This window comes from Corythoichthys intestinalis, chromosome 10 (assembly GCF_030265065.1).
Source record: "Corythoichthys intestinalis isolate RoL2023-P3 chromosome 10, ASM3026506v1, whole genome shotgun sequence".
Classification (NCBI taxonomy): domain Eukaryota; kingdom Metazoa; phylum Chordata; class Actinopteri; order Syngnathiformes; family Syngnathidae; genus Corythoichthys; species Corythoichthys intestinalis.
In genome coordinates, this window is record NC_080404.1 from 33,228,766 (window position 1) to 33,249,703 (window position 20,938).

Below are 20,938 nucleotides of genomic sequence, written 5' to 3' on the forward strand. Positions count from 1 at the left end.
GTAGAGTAATTGTCCCCCAACCCAGAGGTTGTGGGTTCGATTCTCCGCCCTGATGAACACGTCTAAGTGTCCTTGAGCAAGACACTGAACCCCACGTTGCTCCTGGTGCTGCGCCACCAGTAGGTGGATGGTGAGATAGTGTAAAGCGCTTTGAGCGCCTAAAAAGGCTATATAAGTGTAACATCATCATTTAAAGAAATCAATTGTGGAAGCAATGATTAAAAAAAGGAAGACATACAAGACCACTGATAATCTCCCTCGATCTGGGGCTCCATGCACGATCTCACCCCGTGGCGTCAAAATGATAACAAGAACGGTGAGCAAAAATCCCAGAACCACACGGGGGCACCTAGTTAATGACCTACAGAGAGCTGGGACCACAGTAACAAAGGCTACTATCAGTAACACAATGCGCTACCAGGGACTCAAATCCTGCACTGCCAGACGTGTCCCCCTGCTGAAGAAAGTACACGTCCAGGCCCGTCTGCGGTTCACTAGAGAGCATTTGGAGGATCCAGAAGAGGACTGGGACAATGTGTTATGGTCAGATGAAACCAAAATAGAACTTTTTGGTAGAAACACAGGTTCTCATGTTTGGAGGAGAAAGAATACTGAATTGCATCCGAAGAACACCATACCCACTGTGAAGCATGGGGGTGGAAACGTCATGCTTTGGGGCTGTTTTTCTGCAAAGGGACCAGGACGACTGATCTGTGTAAAGGACAGAATGAATGGGGCCATGTATCGAGAGATTTTGAATGAAAATCTCCTCAGCATGGCATTGAAGATGAGACATGGCTGGGTCTTTCAGCATGACAATGATCCCAAACACACAGCCAGGGCAACAAAGGAGTGGCTTCGTAAGAAGCATTTCAAGGTCCTGGAGTGGCCTAGCCAGTCTCCAGATCTCAATCCCATAGAAAATCTGTGGAGGGAGTTGAAAGTCCGTGATGCCCAACGGCAGCCCCAAAACATCACTGCTCTAGAGGAGATCTGCATGGAGGAATTACAGAAAAGAGTTACAGAAAACTTTTGGCCTCCATTATTGACAACAAAGGGTACATAACAAAGTATTGAGATGAACTTTTGGTATTGACCAAATACTTATTTTCCACCATGATTTGCAAATAAATTCTCTAAAAATCAAACAATGTGATTTTCTGTTTTTTTTCCACATTCTGCCTCTCATGGTTGAGGTTTACCCATGTTGACGATAACAGGCCTCTCTAATATTTTCAAGTGGGAGAACTTGCACGATTAATGTTTGACTGAATAGTTATTTGCCCCACTGTATCTAGGTTAGCAAGCTAATAATTTAGCAAATTCCCGTTCAAAATTCTTATTTTGATAGCATGTTTTAGAAACAGGTCAAAATTTGAGACCACGCCCCACATTGGTCTGTTTTATTCCCTCATACCAAGTGCGAGTCAACGTTCCACTGAGCAAACCAGTTACTTCTCCGATCAAATCCAGGACTAGCAGTCAAAAGAAATGGATTAAACCTGTAAATTGGGAGCAAACCAGTCCAAAATCTGGTCTAAAAAGCCACTTTGCCTAGATTTAATTAGCATACAAAAATAGGGCTCTGCGTTTCTTTACTTTCACCGAACCCATTAGACTTACTCACCCTGGGGTTCAATCGAACGCAGGTTAAGAATCACTGCATTAGGTGCTTAAATCATAAAGCCTTGGCCCTAGGTGTCAAGGCTAAATACAATAAGTAAATATTACTATGTACTCACATTTGTATGTTCCCTTGATGCATATGAAGCCTTTTATTCTCACTCAAAGCAGTCATGTGTTCACGTTCTTTAATCATAATTGAAAAAATATTTTAAAAGTCCACTGCAAAAATAAAAATATTATGGCATTGGTTGAATTTAACCCCTAAAATTCCCCTTAAAATGTTTTTCTTTGCACAGATTAAAATCAAGCCAAATCAAACCATGCAGGCAGTAAAGTTATCATTTACTATACAGCTAACTCCCTGTTTAGCCATGTTTATTTACAAAATAAAACACAGGGCGAAATTAAATCTACATTTACTCACACACCAATTTCCTTTATTACTGTACATCTACCCACATATCTTAGTGCATGCATAATGATTATCAAAGACTTGAGTAGACAAAGGGGGATCATCTTGAAGTCTTCTTTATTATGTACCAAGATGGGTGTCCTAAATCTAAGTGTTAAGTCCTAAAAAAATACATAAGAGAAAATTTCAAAGGTCTCAAAAATGTCTTTTTTTCACTCACCTGATTTGACCTACTTTTAAGGTGTCAAAAAATGCCCTTCTGTTAAAAATTTTTTTCCCCCAAGAAAATAGAAAATAAAGATTTTAAGCTTTCCAATGATGTATCACACATGCATATAGGACAATTTTGAAATTTAGCCAAAATGGGGGTCTCAGAGCGGAACTTCAAGTCACCTTAGTGTTTTCTGCTGTATACTGTATAAATATGTTGCTGACTCAAGCTAACTCTTGGTCATAATAAGAACTGTACAAAAGGTAAATAACGTCTGTGTGGCAACTCAGACTTGTAAACAAAACCGAGTGTACCCAAAACAAAGGAGGGCAAAATTTTTTTTTTTTTAAAAAGTGACTCAAAGCCAATGCAAACATAACTCATCCAGACATCACAAGTACAGATAATCTTTTGGCTGTAAATGCACAGACAATTGACTTCTAATAGTAGTATTTTGACATTCTGTAATGACATGGAACTGGTCAATTGGCCCTTGAGTGCCCTGGCCAAGATCTTTTCAACAATGCGGTCAGAACCTGGACAATGCGCCTGCCTAGGAAACACCTTCAAGTCTGGATATGTGGAGGATAGCAGGGGTAGATGGCGGCCGCTGTGTATGACCACACTCGGAAGTGGAATGACATTGAGGATGTTTTCTTTCTGTTGCGCTGCTGGCTGCGATTCTTCTGCAGGGGCTTGGAGCACACTTGATTCGTCGGAACATCATCAAAGTGTTGGATAGCCAAAAGCGATCGGTGGAATTGGCAACTACTGTGGTTCGCTGGAGTGAATGTCAGCCTCAACAAGGCCTGTGATGATATATTACAGGTGAAGAATGACCTGGCGATATCCAACACTGCCACAACCGGAATGGCGATGCAATTTACTACGTAGCTGCACAACCTTGAGATGAATGTTCGTTGGAAGGCAGCAAGGAATGAAAACTGCGACGAGGATTAAGTCGACGAAAGGAGGGTGGCGGACACGGCCTGCCATCGGTCCTCAGCTATTCCCTATTCCCTATCTTCTGGATTGAATCAACTGAATAAACTAACCACTGAATTATGAACTAATCTACTGGATCTAATCAACATAACGAGCACATTGCCACGATCGACAATGGACTATTGGGAAAATGAACAATCAAGGGGGATGGTTAAATTAAAAAAAAAAAAATGTAATCACTACGCAAACTGGATGTCAAAAATTGTTATTCGATATTTTCTGCGTCGTATGGTATACTGGGGGCAGGATTCAATAAGCTTCGGCTTCTCCCGTCTGCCCTTTTCTTTTCGGGTTGAATTAATTGTAAACACATATGAATGCTCTAAGTTTGTTCGGATTTGTCATGCCTGAAGGGAAAAGAAATTTCTCATTGTTCTTTTTTCAGTGGGCTGTAAAGACTAAAAAATATTTTGCATTTCCAAAAGACAAAGTATTTGCAGATTTACACTATTTGAGAGTGCCACTGTACTGTAAATGCAATCCCACTATTTTATTACAGGCTACAGTCCTTTCAAGCAAAACTTATTGTATGTTGTTGTTCTTTTTCTTCTTCCTGTGGAATCTAACTTTTAAGTCCTACTCATCTGTCATTCGAGAATCGATTCTCTTGAAAGTTGTGATATTTTTTTAAAAAATTAGGGCTGGTTAATTAATGGTGGACTTATTGGTGCCTCTGTTGCCTGTAGGTTTTGGGTCAGCCAGTAGGGGGAGCGTGGACACAGCCAACACCTTATAGCAGGGGTGTCCAAACTTTTTGCAAAGGGGGCCAGATTTGGTGTGGTAAAAATGTGGGGGACCGACCTTGGCTGACGTCCTTTACGTAGAACAATAGATTTAAGCAAATTTTAGCAAGCCATTCTGTGTGTCACATTTGCTTTATTATTTTTTTAATTAATAATTTCAACAATCTTGTAACTAGCCTTTGTGGCGTTCTCTTTCGACTCTTGGGCTCTTGCAAAATACTGCTGCTGTGAAATTAAACTAGCTTCAAGTTGCTTCAATTTCTTGCTGCATATCTTCCCTGTAATCTTGTCGTACATGTCAGCGTGTCATGTTTGGTAATATCGCCTCACATTGAACTCTATAAAAACAGCGACTGTCTCTTTGCAAATGAGGCAGACACAGTTGTTGCGTATTTTAGTGACGAAATAGTCCAATTTCCACCTATCCTTGAAGCGTCGGCCGTCGCAGTCAACTTTTTTTTGTTGATTATCGCCATTTTAGAAAATTGGAAGTTGGGTAATGTTGCTTAGAGTGCTGCTGCCTTTTAGTGGGTAAATGAGGAGCAGCATTTAGTGTGTAAGCTACTTCATAAATTGGTCAGCAGTACTGCTACCAGCATATTAAGTCTGTGTGCGGGCCAGAGGTTATTGATTTTATGACGGAGGCAGGGGGCCGGATGAAATTTGATGATGGGCCGTATTTAGCCTCCGGGCCGGACTTTGGACATTTCAGCCTTATAGTGTGCTGCTTGATGTGTGTGTGCTTCAATAAAAATAGTATAGTACAATACAAACTCAAAACATAATTTAGTTAGCAGAGCAGCGCGTAAATGCATTGGGGAAAAATGTCATTATGCAAATGTTTGGCCATTAATACATTGGCTACCAATGAAAGGGCTAGACATCCAATCCATTGGAACTGGGAGGTTTGGCAGTGAACTTTCATTCCTTTCTCCTAATATGTCCCCTTTGAATGTAACCTCCAGGAAGATTCCAGGTCTCAACACCTACACGGCAGAGCAGCCCGACAAAGAACAAGAGGTCGTGCCCACGGTGACCTCAATGGCAGACGCCAAGCCCGAAGCGGACAAGATGACCTCACCAGATCGAGTGGACGTGCAGTTAGATTCAAAGAGCAGAGGTCTGTTTTTTTTTCTCCTCGACATTACAAAGTGAAGCAATTCTCCGTGTTCGGTATCGGCACCGACACTACGACTATAAGTAAAAGCAAGAGGCCATCGGGCAGGGCAATGAAAAAGACTGTCAAAGGACTTCAAGGCTATCGTTATCAGAGCACGGGACAAGATTAATACGGGCTTACGAGATAGGATCATTACAAGATACAAAACGGCTTACTATCTGTCGCGCTTAATGGCCTTGCTCCTTTATTACCCGCATGCATAACTTAACCTTTGTATAAACACAGACGCCTTTGATTCTTTTTAAGTTGAAGGTAATATTCCACTGCGCTTGTGACATTTTAAAAGCTTGGTTTGAGGTTGCTTTGACAAAAAAAGAAATCATTTCACATTGTAAAACACTCGTTTGGAAAAGGAAATGCACTCAAAATAATGGACAAACTGACAGTGTCGTCAATCTTTGCTTGAAGATATGCAGCAATAAAACCTCGCATGACTATCTTCACAAATAAATCCAATTGGTCTTCTCACTTTTTAGTTTTTCTTTCTATTTGGAAATGAAAAGAAAAATCTTGCTAAGCACATCATCCAGAATAATTAACTATTATCTGGCATTGTATGCGTCCGCAGGTACAACGGAGAAACGACGTGAGTTATTTGTCCCAATAAAATAATTAGCGTGCAGGGAGTGCGGCGAAGAGGGTGAAAGCATTTTCATCAAGGAACCTCCTGGCGGCCCTTGCTTGATTTACTTGTGCCCGCCGCAGCTTAACAGTTGACCCGTCCAAGATAAATGTGTTTGCATGCGCACGCACTGGGAGAAAAAAACCCAACAAGCTCCTTTATGCAAATGGGTACATAAAACTCCTTCTGTCTCTCTCCTCTTTTGTCCCTCGCCAGGCTACCTGCCATCGCACACAGACATCAAGCTCTCTGATGAAGCGCCCCATGTGTTTTAATGTAGAGCGTCCGTGAGCGACGCCCAAGCAATACATCTTCCCTGGCAGTTACTTCCAGCACGGTCACAATGAATGCTCTCGAGTGTTTGGCTACCCACGCATGGACGGAGCCGTTCCGCGCTGCGCCGTGCCCGCCTAATCCCTTCGAGGAGACTGTACAGATTTATACTTGCCCGGTCCCCAAATTGGACTCCTTTTTGACTGGAGATACTTGTATTTTTGCAAGGACCTTGATCTTTGTATGTAAATATTGTACAGGACATTCAGAATGGAAGAAATATGTTTGTCTCCTGAGACATACGTGGGGAAAAGTGTTGAAACGTAGGCTTGAATATGGCATATGAGGCAACCATAGACTTCACTATCAGTTGACGGGAAATGGGGCACAGGGCTGCTCCGCAGGGGGCCTGTTTTCAAAATCTTAAAATTCAAATACTTTCAAAACCAACCCCCGCTAGCGGCCTAAAACCGAACAGGCACCTCTCTTAGGCAGAGGTGTCGGATCCCATTAGGCAAACCAGGCTATTGCCTAGGGCCCTCAGCCAGCAGGGGCCCCCAGAGGGCCAAAAGATTTAGCACATGCAGCTTTACTGCACTGTCGCAGCGACAAGTGTAGGGAGTGTTTCAATACCATGGAATCATTTGGCAGATTATCTAACGATTCTGTTATCAATCCCAAACAGCACTAACAATGTCACGTAGATTATACATGTTTAAGAAAGCCCAATCAGCTATTAATACCACATGATTGTTTAAGGAGTGACTCACCAAGTACTCTCTGGAAAGTCCTTGCCGAGTTGTTTTACGTTGATTTTCACAGGCCACCTCATTATTCATGTGACTACTTAAAAAAATTGTGATTTTTCCAAAAAAGTCTATTAATGGGTCTATCGTATTCCTTGTCAAATACTCTATAAGAAAAATGTAACATATATGCATCTAAAATAATCCTAAACGATTTTATTAGCAATTTTATATCTCCTTTTAGCAAGGTTCCTTGGGTATGCGTACGTTCCCATAGCAACCAGTCTTGTTATTGTCCTACATCACATGCGTTGCGTAGTCTGGGAGCGAGAATAGCGTAAGGTACGCATTTCGGGCAGAGGACCTGTCAAAATGTGTGCGTCCATGAACATACATCCATATGAGTCAGTGTAAAGTGCTTAGTTTTCGCCACTTTTATGGCAAAGATGACCACACGTGCATGCAGCGCGCACTCGCACCCCCCCACCTTGGTGTTCCGTATACTGCGCGAGTATGTATGTGTGTCACGTGACTCAGAAGGGCCCCATGTTGCTTGTTGCCTGGGGCCCCCGGGGACCCTTGCTACGCCTCTGCTCTTAGGCATATATGAGTCTTAATGAGCAGCAGCATAAAAAAGTTCAAAGTCGTTCCCTAATAAAATTCCGATTAATTATTGTTTATATATAACAAAACATAAAATGGCTATAAAATTCTCTGATTTTACGATAGATGCACAAAAATCAACAAATGCAGAGATAATCACGTATATTTTCTGGACCTATAGCAATATTCGACACATAGGTTTTTGCCCGAAATAATAGCTTACATTTTTTTTTTGTTTAGTGCAATTTTGACATGTTTTCAACAGCTAATAAATCACTCATTTTTCACATCAGAAACTTAATATTTGAGGAAAGCATGCAGAATCAGCATAATTTTACGCAACAAAAGCAAATTTTGCATTTTTCTCTATACTAGCTCAATCACAACTTATTTAGGTGGAATTCCGATGTCACTATTGTCTCAGCACGTCTTGCCGGCTATCTGGCCCTTGTCGTTTTTAGATTGAGATGTTACTTAAAACATGTGAAAGCCAAATTTTTTTGTATGTACTCAGAAATGTCTAAATTACTAGTTTTTGGCCAAAAAACGGGCAGTTGGCTGAATATTACCTGATTATTGAATGTAAAGTTACTCTATTGTGTATGGATACAAAATCCAACATGGCGGCCATCACAAAATGAAGAGCTTTTTAAGTTGAAAATTCTTGTAAATACCTAAATCCCAGAATTTCTAGAGATCTGAACGTAAAACATTGTAGATTCTTGGTTAAAAGCATACAACTGAGCAGTTATTCATTTTACGTAAATATTTCAAGCTAAAGTTAAGCTAATTTTTTTCCATTCATTTCAATTTTTTCAAGTTTCAAAGTGAATGCATGTTGCCATTTTATTTCATAACTTGAACCCTCGACCAAAACACTCTTGAAACACTCCTGCCTGCTGGTATGCACTAAAACCTTCGTCCTGTTTCCACCTAAATCCAGCGTGAGAACGCAGCGTGTTTGAGCCTGGCCCGGCCCCCAACAGGAAGCCGTGATGCAATGTCTGTAGGAGCTGTCTTGTCAACTGATAGTGAAGTCTATGTAGGCAACATATGAACATCCGGATTGGATACACAATTTAGAAAATTGCACCTGTCTTCATGTGGGAAAACACATTGGAATGCCCATCCGTACGCGTTTTAGAGGTTTCATGTGAGCCTCGCTAAACTAGGTTATGGCAAGAGCTGCGATAAACACTGGATTAGCTGTTTGCCAATTGTAGGACATCAAAAATTTACAGGTATTTGGACAAGAAATGTTAAACTGAAGCTCAACACATAATTTCTTCATGGATTTTAACAATATGTTGGCAGAATATCTGTACAAGATAGTAACTTTTTAGCATATTAAAAGCACATTTTTCACTAAATACTAGGAGTGTAACAATACATCGATCTGGATCAATACATCGATTGGTTGAGTAAAGCTCCAATCAAATTGAACATGGATTTTTAAAATGGAAGGCTTTTCATTCAGATATCTGAAAATTTTCCACAACAAAAAAAGTTTAAGCACGACAAAATTGCTTTGTATTTTTTATTCAAGTGAAATGTAACTGATTGTGTTAATATTAAGATAATACAGTGGTACCTCTACATACAAAGTTAATTCGTTCCATGACCGGTTTTTAAGTCGAAATGGTCGTATGTCGAGCACGATTTTCCCATAAGAATACATTATAATTCCATTAATTCCTTCCACAGCCTGAAAACCCACACTAAATCCTTAATAAATACTGCTGGTACTATTACAAATGGCAATTACACATAGCAAAACAAATGAATTAATAATAAAAATCTGAGTAATAAATTAATAATTCCTGTAATAATGTAAGGAATCGGGTTCTAATGTGGCAGACGTGTTTTGCGTGCTGTATCTGAATGCACCGAAAGAGAGAGGGAAAGGTGCGGTTGAGGTTTTACTTCCTTTTTTAATGTTTTGTTGAGAACACCGTCAATGGGCGGACAGTAGGCGTGTCGTGTTGCACAAGTTCTGAAATAAATGATAAAATCCTGACGAAGCTGGCGATTTTTTTTGGCAATGTTACCACAATAATTATTGTCACCTTAACTTAAAAAAACTGCCGAACGGAGGCTCTCCGTGGACCGTGGAGATCGTAGACATTCTACAGCCGTATTGTTTAGCCAGTTCACGGATGCGCACCTTACGCTCATATTTTTTTTCCATCTTTTCAATTTCAATGGTAAGAGTCACCCTTTTCCTTTCTTAACCACCTGCAACTTTCTTGAAACCTGTGTTGATTTCTCCCACAAAAAAATCCGCCGTGTGTCCGTCCGCGGTGCTGCCACGTCATCGTATTTTCGAGCATGTCGTCGGATGTAGAAACCAGTGTTGTTTTTGTCAACGATGACTATAACGAAAATATTTCATCAACCAACAATTTTATCATGAGAATGATGAGACGATAACGAACTAAAAACGTGTTTTAGGAGACTAAAACATCGCGAGATAAATGCCAGTTTTCGTCTGACACAACGTGAACGCGGCAAAAATGCGCAATACTTTCCGTCACATGTTTACATAGAGTGACATTTTATGTGTAGTTAGCCTGCATCATAGCAGTGCCTGGTTGTGTCACTCAAGTGACGCACAGCTGCTCTCCAGTCTCCAGGCTAGCAAACACAGAAAGATTTGGTTTCTTATCTTTGCCAGAGAGACTATACAATGTTGCTTTAGCCTTTAAAGTTCTGTGCTGAGTGAACATCACACACTAAATGTAACTCATAGCATTAGCATTAGCCTAAATCTAAAGCGAATGCTATGCTAACGGAGCGTGTCCTCTTAAACTCTCGGACAACTTTTTTTTTTTTTTTTACATATAATTATATAGGTATAATTAATTGAAAATAATGTACTCTTTTCCTGCTGAGTGTGTATTATCACCAAGTTGGTGTTGTCCTTGTAGACGCTACAATATGTGCTCGTCTGTCAATGTTCATTCAAAATAGCTGGAAATCTTTTTTTTGGGAATATATATATATTTTTTTTCATCTTAAAGATAAAAACATTCTTAGTAAACGTCGACTAAAATTTGACAAAATTAGTCTTGAGTTTTCGTCAACAAAAACTAGACATATTTTAAGATGACAAAAATATGAATAGGACTAATAAGTATTATCGTCCAAATGACGAAGACGAAAATGAAAAGGGATGCCAAAAACAACACTGGTAGAAACAAATGGCGAGTCAAATTTTATGTCGGATATCGAAAAGATTGTATGTTGAGGTACCACTGTATTGATCAGGCGGAACTTTTTTTTTTTTACATCATCAGTAAATATTGCATTGTTGTCCAAAGAATATTTTATGGTATCGTCATTAATTTGGTGATTTACACCCTTACTAAATACTTTGTAAAATTTAAAGAGAAGCTTTATATGGTGGTGCCTTGAGACACAAGTTTAATTGTTTTTGTAGCTCATAAAACTTGTATCTCAAGTCTTCTCAACCTACTCAAGTCAATAAAAATGCCATTGATCCATTCTAGCCTTTCAAAATTAAAATAAATAAATAAATAAGCCCTCTATCGTACTTTGAAATAAAATGCCCAATACATAAAGAACTCATTGCCTGCCATTGAAAGCAATAAGGGTCCATTTTGGACTTGGAGGGCCGGCAGCGATTATTCACTGCTCTCTTTTCCCGTCAAAAAGGATTGGACAAATATTGCCTTCAATTGACCTGATACATTACTATTGACTGCAAGCCCTCCCACTTCAGTTTAGACATCTATCGCTGTCACTTGCAGCCAATGAGTTCAAGACAATGTAAAGAAACATGCATCAGCTTTCACTATTGTCGCTCTGATTGCTTGGGTTGAAAAGAGAAAACAAGGTGGATAAGGGTAAAACAAGTCATCGCTTCATTCATCTACTAATGTCAAACCCAAATGATATTCATAGGCAGCAAAAGTTGTCACTTTTTGTTTTCCCACTCTTGACTTTGTTTACTTTTACGTGAAAGCATCTTATTGCTACTCCAAGACTGTGAAGGCAAGCGGATTCATTAAGCCCGCCGCAATCAGGAAAATCTTATCGGCCAGATTGCCATCAAATGAAGGTTGGCAATATCCAGCAAGAGGAAGGAGGGCCTCCACACGCGCATCTGCGCGTTCCATCACCACCGGCTGACGCTTAAATTGTTCGGTGTGTCATAACAAGAATGCGAGCGGAAGATTACGGCCGCTTCACTTTGAGATGAGAAATCAGTCTTGTTGAGTGGACTCTCTAAAGTCTTGATGGCAAACTCAACATCACACTTTTTCAGAGTGGATCATTTTATAAGCAATTTGACATGTAAACGTGGCACAAGTCATTTTTTTTTAAATGGCAACATATATTTGCTATAGTGCAGTCAAAATGCCTCCACTTGCTGCAATGAAAACGATTGATCTTGGCAACATAGCAGCATGGAAACGGCGGTTTCCTCAGTTTGCATCCACGCAGCAGAACCAGCCGTCTACTCAAGGTCGGCCCTCGAGGAGTCGGCAGAGAAAAGGTTACGGATTTACCCATCTCTGTTGCCGTGAGGGCTACTGATACGAACAAGACGTATCTCCTGTCAAGCGAGCTCAGCCTACTCGGCGGCAAAGCAACTCTTTGGGAAAAATGCAGGAATTCTATCAAGGGTTTTTTTTCTGTTCCAAGTGTTGTCAGCATAATTTGACATGAGTTTTTGGGGACCTTGAAATGCTGCTGGTCATGGACCGAAAGCCGCCACTGTAAACCTATGAGCTTGTGTTCTTTCATGTGAATACTTGTGGTTTACTTGCATGATATTTTGTTCCCTACTGCTTTGTACATTTTTATATATCATTTAAAAAAAAAAAAAAAAAAAAAAGGGGAATGTAAATTGCTGTGTGTTCTGTTCTCAGTGACTCATTCAGTTGAAGTGATGTGTTTATTCGGTGGGTTGTTGTTGGTATTTTTATTTTTTTGCAAAATAAAGCAAAACATCATCGAAAGCTCTTGAATTGCCACATTTGCAATGGATTATATGTATATTTTTTAGCATGGTTTATACAGTGGGGAGAACAAGTATTTGACACTCTGCCAATGGGTTTTCCCATTGGCAGTGTATAAATATTGATTGTGCTGCTCCAGTTTAGTGCTAATGGTTTTAACTCGTTCACTGCTACGGACGGCCATAGACGTCCAAAGCCCCTCCCAGGTCAAACAGGATTAGGAGTATGGACGGTGAGAAGTTAACAGGTAGTTAAAATCATTGATTCCTAATCATTGGTGTGAGCACAGTGAGTTCCATTGTGGACGCCCGCTTGTGGGTTGCATTGGGAAGGCTATTCGGCGTAAAAATGTGCCACATCAATCATGCGAATGGATTGTTTCATTGTGGCGACCCCTGAGGTGATACAGCTCTAGGGGTGGATGCTTTAATCTCAAAAAAAAAAAAAAAAAAAAAAAAAAAGATTTAGACCATTATGTTATACAGGTGATGATATCACCTGGCTCCAAGGCCCAAAAAGTTTAAGAAGAACTGTTTTAAGTAGTGTAATTACACTAATTTGACTATGACCTGCTCCCGAACATGAAAAAGGTATTTGCTCACATATAAGCCAACGGCGCTGGTGTCCATCTGGGGTATTTAGACCAAAATATATGCAGTTAATTAGCCTGTAAAAATCTATAAATAAGATGCACTGGGCTATAAACCTTTGGGCTCAAAGTGTGTTTGTGTGCGCGTGTGTGTGTGTGTGTGTGTGTGTGTGTGGGGGGGGGGGGGGTCGGCTTATTGTCCGAAAATTACAGTACAGTGGTACCTCTACATACTAAGTTCATTCGTCGTATGTCGAGCAGGATTTTCCCCTAAGAATACATTACAATTCTATTTTTTTTTTTCCACAGCGCGAAAACCTACACTAAATCCTTAATACTGCAAGTACTATTGCAAATAGCCAGGGGTGCACATAATTTTTTTGCCCAGGTTCTCAGAGTAGGACCTAGAGATGTGACTTGGTCCTCATTGAGCTTGAGAGCCGACCCGCCTGATGCGATAAATTTATGACAAGCTTTACTTAGAGCCAATTAACTTTAATTAATTATATTAACAATTAATGCTTGATTAACATCAACTGGCACAACAAAATTGCCATTACTTTGAAGTGAAATGTAAAGAAATAAAAAGCACCAATTCAAAATAAAGGGCATTATGCGGCTCCCACATTAACTCCAAGCCTTTTTAAAAGTGGGATGTCCTCCTCATAAGACCTCATTGAACGTGCATGTTTAGCTTTGTAAAATGCGAGCAAAAACACGTTTGTCAGTGCATGTCGCTGTTCATTACCTTTATTCCGCCACTTGTCCATAGGGCGAGCGGGGTCCTGTTTGACATCGATAGTTTGCTTAATTGCCACATGCTCTGTTTTTTTCGTGCTTTTCAAAGTTTGGATGGCTGAAATTCTTTGACCCTACATAAAATGCGCTGCTCTTATCGGCGACATTGGGATTCTCACAGCACATTTTGTACCGCATTTCCGTGCGAGCATCATTTGCTTCTAGCCATGGTACATCCTACTTTTCAGCAAAAGTCCTTTTTTTCGGTAGCTCCGGTGACGTCTCTGTCGTCTGTCTGTCTTTTGACGGGGGTGGGGGAACATGGGGTAATTACTCAGTGTGGCCTGCCTCTTTGACATTTTGAGAAGTTATTTTCTCGTGTCCGCCGCAAATACGGTGGTCAGCCATCGGTACGCAAAAGCGTATGGAAGTCGTTGAGGGCCAGCGCGTTTGTCTACGTCCAGTACGCATGCGCGCATGCGGACCACTTATGTGCACCCCTGCAAATAGCAATTACTCAGATCAAAAGAAATAAATTATAAATAAAAATAGAAATAATAATATAATGTTATTAACATTTGTCCCCAAAAATGTATAAATACGTTCTATTTTTAATTGTTTCAGTGTCCCAAAGACGTATTTATACGTCTTAAACATTTTTTTTTTTTCTTTTTCAAAAAAGACATCTCTGGATTCTGATTCAATTTAGCTCCAAAGCACAAAGCTGAAAACCCATTTTAAAGCAATAAAACTGGCCACTTGAGGGCAGTAGCGCATTTGGTAAGACCCGCAACCCGGTTCAACGGCAAAGAACGGCCAAGCCGCACGGCTGGGGTGCCGGCGGAAGACGACCGAATGGATGCCAGGCGACAGACGACCAAGCAGAACGACGGGACCTTTGAGTCTGTGGTGCTCACGAGCAGAGCCCGCAGACTCAAAACAATTCAACTTTTTGAGACAGGCAGCGATCTTTCAGTCAGTTATGTGTAAATAAATTGTTACTTTGCTATCAAAAGCTCTATTTGCCTTTTTGTTTATCTTATTTTGTAAAAGTAAAACATTATTCAGATGTTTGGGATGTAACTACAGCAAAAAATAGCTGTGATAAAGTCAGTTATGTTTGAAATGTATGCTTTCACAAAATGCTCAATTTCTCCGTTTTTTCATCAGAAATCGGAAAATTGCTCAAACTAATCTTTCTTTTGGTGGGTTCCATGTTTATATAGCAAGAGAACAGAATTTTCTGTGGGCCTTGCAAAATCAGTCAAAATCCAGTAAAACAGCCAGGAGCGAAGGGCCTTGCTCCTGTGAAAATGGCTGGGAGTGAATGAGTTAATAATGATGTGTTTTGCCTGGTGTACCTGAACCACTGGCTGACGACTAGGGTTGGGCATCGTTTGAATTTGAACGGTTGCGATTCCAATTCCAGGTTTCGATTCCAGTTCCAAACCATTCTCGATTCCGATTCTTTTAATAGGCAAGGTCAAAAAAGTTGCATAGTTTATATTCATTTCTTAACTTGTAACTTCATAACTTTCAATTCACTTTGCTTTGAATTTCTCACAAGGCAATTTTTTAACTTTTATATAAATATCAGTCTTTGAACTTGAATATGATGGTTTCTTTCCACAAGTGTGCACTTTCACAAAGATGTTTATTTTTCAAAAGCTCACGGAGAAAACATAGACACACATATTCTTTTGCTTATGTTTTAAAGTGTCTTATGCTGCAGGCATTTATTGTATTGCATCGTTTGTTTTAGGTGGTATTTCTACAAGTTAGTTAAGGGCTGACAGGCGGGGAGTGTTCTGTCCCTACTTTTTTTCTTCCTAAACTGATATATTGTTCATCCGTCTACATGATGTCACTATTATAACTCCGGACTCTTTTCTTTTGTTTTGTTATGTGCGCTTGGCTTTCCCTTGTGGTGACTTACTGGCAAAAAGAACAATCACTTTAGTTGGAAAAGAATCCTTGAGATGTACGGACGATACACACCTCCTCTACACCACAGATCGTTGGGAACCCTTGATAAAACAAAATCTGTAAGTTTGCACGTTTTAACAAAGGGTCGGATTTCATTTCGGTTTGTTCATTCTGTTACTTTGTTGTAATTTATGGGAAGCGAACCAACGCCTTTTTTATGCTGAGCTAAAATAGTCACTTTATATGATTTTCTCATAACGGAGCTAGTCTCCGAAAAAAATCGAACCATTTCTGAGAACCGGAGTGTTAGTCCCGGATCCCATTGTTGCTCAATGCCCAACCCAACTGACCACAAAGTGAGAGTGAGTGAATTAGAGTTTTTACTTTCACTTTTCATGTTCTGTTGTTGGGCGTCAGCTGCGGCGGACAGTTGGCGTGTTGTCTTGCACAAGTTCTGAAATGATTAAAAACCTGACAAAGCTGGCGATTTCTTTGGCAATAATAATTGTCATGTTATCTTATAAAGACTGGCGAACGGAGGTCGGAGGAGGACCGTCAAGATCGTAGACATTCTACGGCCGTATTGTCGAGCCAGTTCACGGACGCACGCAACACCACGCTGGTATTTTTCTATCATTTCCATCTTAATTTCAATGGTAAGCGTCACGTTTTCCCTTTTTTCACCACCTGGACTAAGATTGTTGAAACCTATGTTGATTCCTCTCACAAGAAAATCAGCCACGCGTCCGTCTTGCAGGCAAACAAACTGCCGCGCTTTCATAAATAGTCATACTTCGAGCATGTGGTCAGATGTACAAACAAATGGCGAGTCAAATTTTACGTCGATGTCAATGTGTGTCGTAGCGATCGTATGTTGATGTACTACTGTACTTAATTAATTCTTATGCCTCAAAAGAACCGGAACTGAACTTCCAACCCAGGACACTTTGACTTTGCTTTGTCTCTCTCCAAAAGTTGCAAAAGCTTCCTAAGCGGTCCAACAATGTCTAAGGACAATTAGCAGCACGTAGCGTCGGGAATCAAATGGGCCACTTTCACTGACTCTCCCGCTGCGCGACAAATTAATTGTCCCATTCCCCGGCAAGAAACCAGGGAGGAAGTCGAGGTGTCGCACCTTGAATGAGTAATGTCCTGAGCACAATAACCTGCAGCAATCGCCGGGCGCCACAATGCGGAATTGATGAGCGTGTTTCCTTTCATCGAGTGCGACATTACGGCAGCGGAGCATCCATTAGCGATTGTTGTCACCGTTCAATTAGATTGGACTCTGCCAGCGCATCCCAGAGCAGTTAGAGAGAGAGCGAGGGAGCCTTCGAGAAGGCTCCCGGGGCACACGAGGCAAACGGGAGTGATGAAGATTGCTGTGAGATGTTTTGGAGTGGCGACACGACAAAAGGCTGCTGCGGGTCGACTGGGGTGGAAGTTAATTCCACCTTTTTGACAGGTTGAGAATATTTTGATGAAACTCTTCGCATAGTCCCTTAGGAATCGCTTCCATTAAGTAGAAAGCACTCTTCTTTTGAAACCTAAAGGAAGGAAACTCACTTATAATAAAAAAGTTGACACGCTTTGAGTCTGATTAGATGACTACACTAATAGAGATGACATTGACAGCTGTAATGTAAGATTCAAATCATTCAAACCCTGGAAAAACTTTTAAGTTAAAGTGCATCATTTAGATGGAAATTACTAGTGTAACCCTCGAGACCGGTCTCAAGATCACATTTTGAAGGTATTACTGTAGTCTTGATCTCGAATCCCAAAAGTCTTGGTCTTCTCCAGTGAGTTCTGGTCTTGGGTGAAGTCTTTCTTTTGATTAGTGTGGTTTTGAGGACACCAATGAAAATTACACGGGGAAAACGTATCTATTATATGATTATATTTTGACTGAGGGTTACAGGGTTTCTACGATTTACATCAGTATATTTTTAATGATTAATCATTATTGTATTTTTAATGTTTTTTGTAATTATTAGTACATTTCAAATAATTACAATGTTAATAAAAACGAAATAAATTAATTTATATTAATAAAAAATGAAATATAGACTGTTCCGGCCCAGGTAACACTCTTAAGTGGATCTTTTTCCTCCCCATTGATGGTGATAGTTTAGGTAATTTAAACCAGGAAGACTGGCTATGAATGGGCATGTGTCATTGGCAATAGCCACGTTTACATGCTGACTCATACCGATTCAAATCATTCCGAATGGAAATTTCACATCAGCTGTTTACATGTCACTTCATCTATTCCGATCCAGCGTTTACATGTGACTGCCTTTATTCCGAAAGGACGTTTGACAACTGCCGTCTGACATGCGCAGATTAATCAAAACAAAGCGTCACGTTGCAAAACATGGAGATCGATCGTCAGATCAGCTGCTGTTTTAACTTTTCGAGTGGAAACAAAACTTCAGAATGATACGCCGTTCATTTAAAAAGTTGTATGGGTGCGCTGTGCGTGTGCTTGGAAGCCATGTTGCAAGTGACGTTACTTATGTCACCAAGTGACGTCAGTACGGAGCATGCGCAGAAAGAACGCAACCAGACACCATTCCGCTTCCCTGTTTACATGATATAATTTTACTTCTAATCGGTTTGGGAAAAGGAATATTCCACCCCTGTGAATCGGAATGAAATTCCATTCGGTTTGGGCCTGTTCATTCCGAATGAGGTGTTTATATGGAACACATTTATTCGGTTTGAACAAATATTCCGATTGTAATTGGAATATTTGGCTCCATGTAAACATGGCAAATGATAGCGCTTGACATCCAATCCATTTTACAGGGGAGGCAGAACGAACGTTCATTCGCCCTCCCCAGTCAAAATGGATTGAATGTGCAGTGCCGTCAGTTGCTGCTAATGAAATGAATGCCGTGTGAAGGGTTGAAAATAAAGTACTGTATATACCAGGGCTGTCAAACGATTAAAATTTTTAATCGAGTTAATTACAGCTTAAAAATTAATTAATCGTAATTAATCGCAATTCAAACCATCTATTAAATACGCCATATTTTTCTGTAAATTATTGTTGGAATGGAAAGATAAGACACAAGATGGATATATACATTCAACATACGGTACATAAGTACTATATTTGTTTATTATAACAATAAATCAACAAGATGGCATTAACATTATTAACATTCTGTTAAAGCGATCCATGGATAGAAAGACTTGTAGTTCTTAAAAGACGAATGTTAGTACAAGTTATAGAAATTTTATATTAAAACCGCTCTTAATGTTTTCGTTTCAATAAAATAAAAAAATAAAAAAGTAAAATTTCCAATCAAAAAAATAAACTAGTAGCCCGCCATTGTTAATGTCAATAATTACACAATCGTCATGGGTGCTGAAGCCCATAAAATCAGTCGCACCCAGGCGCCAGCAGAGGGTCACAAAACTCCAAAAAACACAAGTAACAAGTGGACATTGGACTGTGCTGTCATTTTAATCTGTTTGAGCGGGGCATGTGCGTTAATTGCGTCAAATATTTTAACGTGATTAATTAAAAAAATAAATTACCGCCCCTTAACGCGATAATTTTAACAGCCCTAGTATATACCTGTATATAATTTTGACAGCCCTAGTATATACCTGTATATAATTTTGACAGCCCTAGTATATACCTGTATATATATCTATATTTTGTGCATAAAAGTGTTAAGACCACTTAGGACAGACTCAAATTTTACAAATAAATCAGTAAATACTATAATGCCAGAAAATTTCTCAGACACATTTTCACAGGGGCGCCATATAGGGGTGAAAATTGCTACTGATTCTAAGGGCCCATGCCCTGATGGGGGCCCACAAAGAAAATTACAACATTAGATAATCGTTTGCAAATTAAAATATTAATCATTATAATTTTAATAGGAATAAAACGAAGGGTTTCTTTTTCTTGTTTTGTTTTTGGCAAAAAGTAAACACCCAGAGAGCATATGTATTTTCATTAAATAGTTTGGTCCGCCCTTCCTTTGATCAGACCGGGAGCAGAGGTGCGCATTAACACCAGTCAGTGACTCGGAGTGCGCGGAGCGCGGTACTGCAGAAATTTTTTCAAAACAAAAATCGAGTTTTCAAAAGAGGCAAGAAAAGAAAGCAAAACAGGAGATGGGTAGAAAAAGCCAACAGGATGTGGCAAAGTATTTCACAAAGGAAGGTTGATGTGTTGTGTCAGTGTAGTGCTGAAAATAAACCTGTTATCTTACCTCCGAAATGAGGTCCAGCTTACTCCGTAAGAAATACGGGATTTTCCTGGCCTCAATGAGCGATATTCACCTATTCAAAAACATGAATTCCAAATCATGACTGCATTTTTTGGTATCCTACAGATGTTGAAAGTTGGTGTGGAAATTTTCTTTTTTTAATATCCGCTTGAATCCAGTTTGTCAAGAATTTATTGAATTTAGTTTGTCATCAATTGAATTTAGTTTGTTAACAAGGGACCTCGCTTCGGAGCTGTAGCCTATAGTGGAGATCGCGAGTTTCCAGATGAGGCTAAGCCTACTCCATAATGAAATACTGTAATTGTTTGCTAGCTAGTGTTTGCTCCACTTTTAGCTTACATTTACTCAGTACAGCAGGCAAACCCTTAGCAATCTCTTCATACTAAAACAGTTGTATACTGTATACTGTAATGTATACTGTAGTATAGTTAAGTTAAAACAAAACATTTATTCTAAGTAATTCAATATGGTATTTGCCTTGAGAATATTTCTTATAAACATATATTTAGATTGTAATAGATAGTATTCAGTACATTTTTTTATAGATATCAGTCTATTCATTATTGATCTATACGCTGTATGTTTACATAAATATATTTTCATCTTAAATTAATTCAGAAAATGCACAAATTAGTGTGTAAAGATTCACCAGAACGCAGGAAATTAAGTAGTTGATACTCTAAACGTCTGTGTGTCTTTTAATGGGGCCCAAAATCCCTGGCAGCGCCCCTGCACTTTCATATAATGCAGCAATTTAAAATGAAATGAACTTAAAGGGAACCTTGGACTTAAAGACTTGTAGGCTCTAATAAGCCGCATTGTTCTCTTTTCCTAAAATATGTTATTAGAAACACATAAAATAGTCCCTTTGATTTAAAAATCTGTAATATTTAGTACATGTATTGACCTACGGAGGGCGCCATGTTTTATACGCGCAATGGATGCTCGGGGTGATGATGTAGTTTGTCAATGTCACGAGATGAACACTACCGAATTACTGCAATTCTTTCTGCGTGGCGAGAT

General features: G+C 39.7%; 1 protein-coding gene across 1 annotated transcript in view; it reads left to right on the plus strand.

Moving 5' to 3' along the window:
* LOC130922709 (VPS10 domain-containing receptor SorCS1-like) overlaps positions 1-12,591 on the plus strand; it is a 171,964-nt gene extending 159,373 nt beyond the window's left edge. Inside the window, exons 26-27 of the mRNA XM_057847663.1 lie at positions 4,963-5,117; positions 6,016-12,591. Coding sequence (XP_057703646.1) covers positions 4,963-5,117; positions 6,016-6,074 — 214 coding nt within the window. The 3' untranslated portion in view covers positions 6,075-12,591. The remainder of the gene's footprint in view (positions 1-4,962; positions 5,118-6,015) is intronic.
* Positions 12,592-20,938: the final 8,347 nt, after the last annotated feature.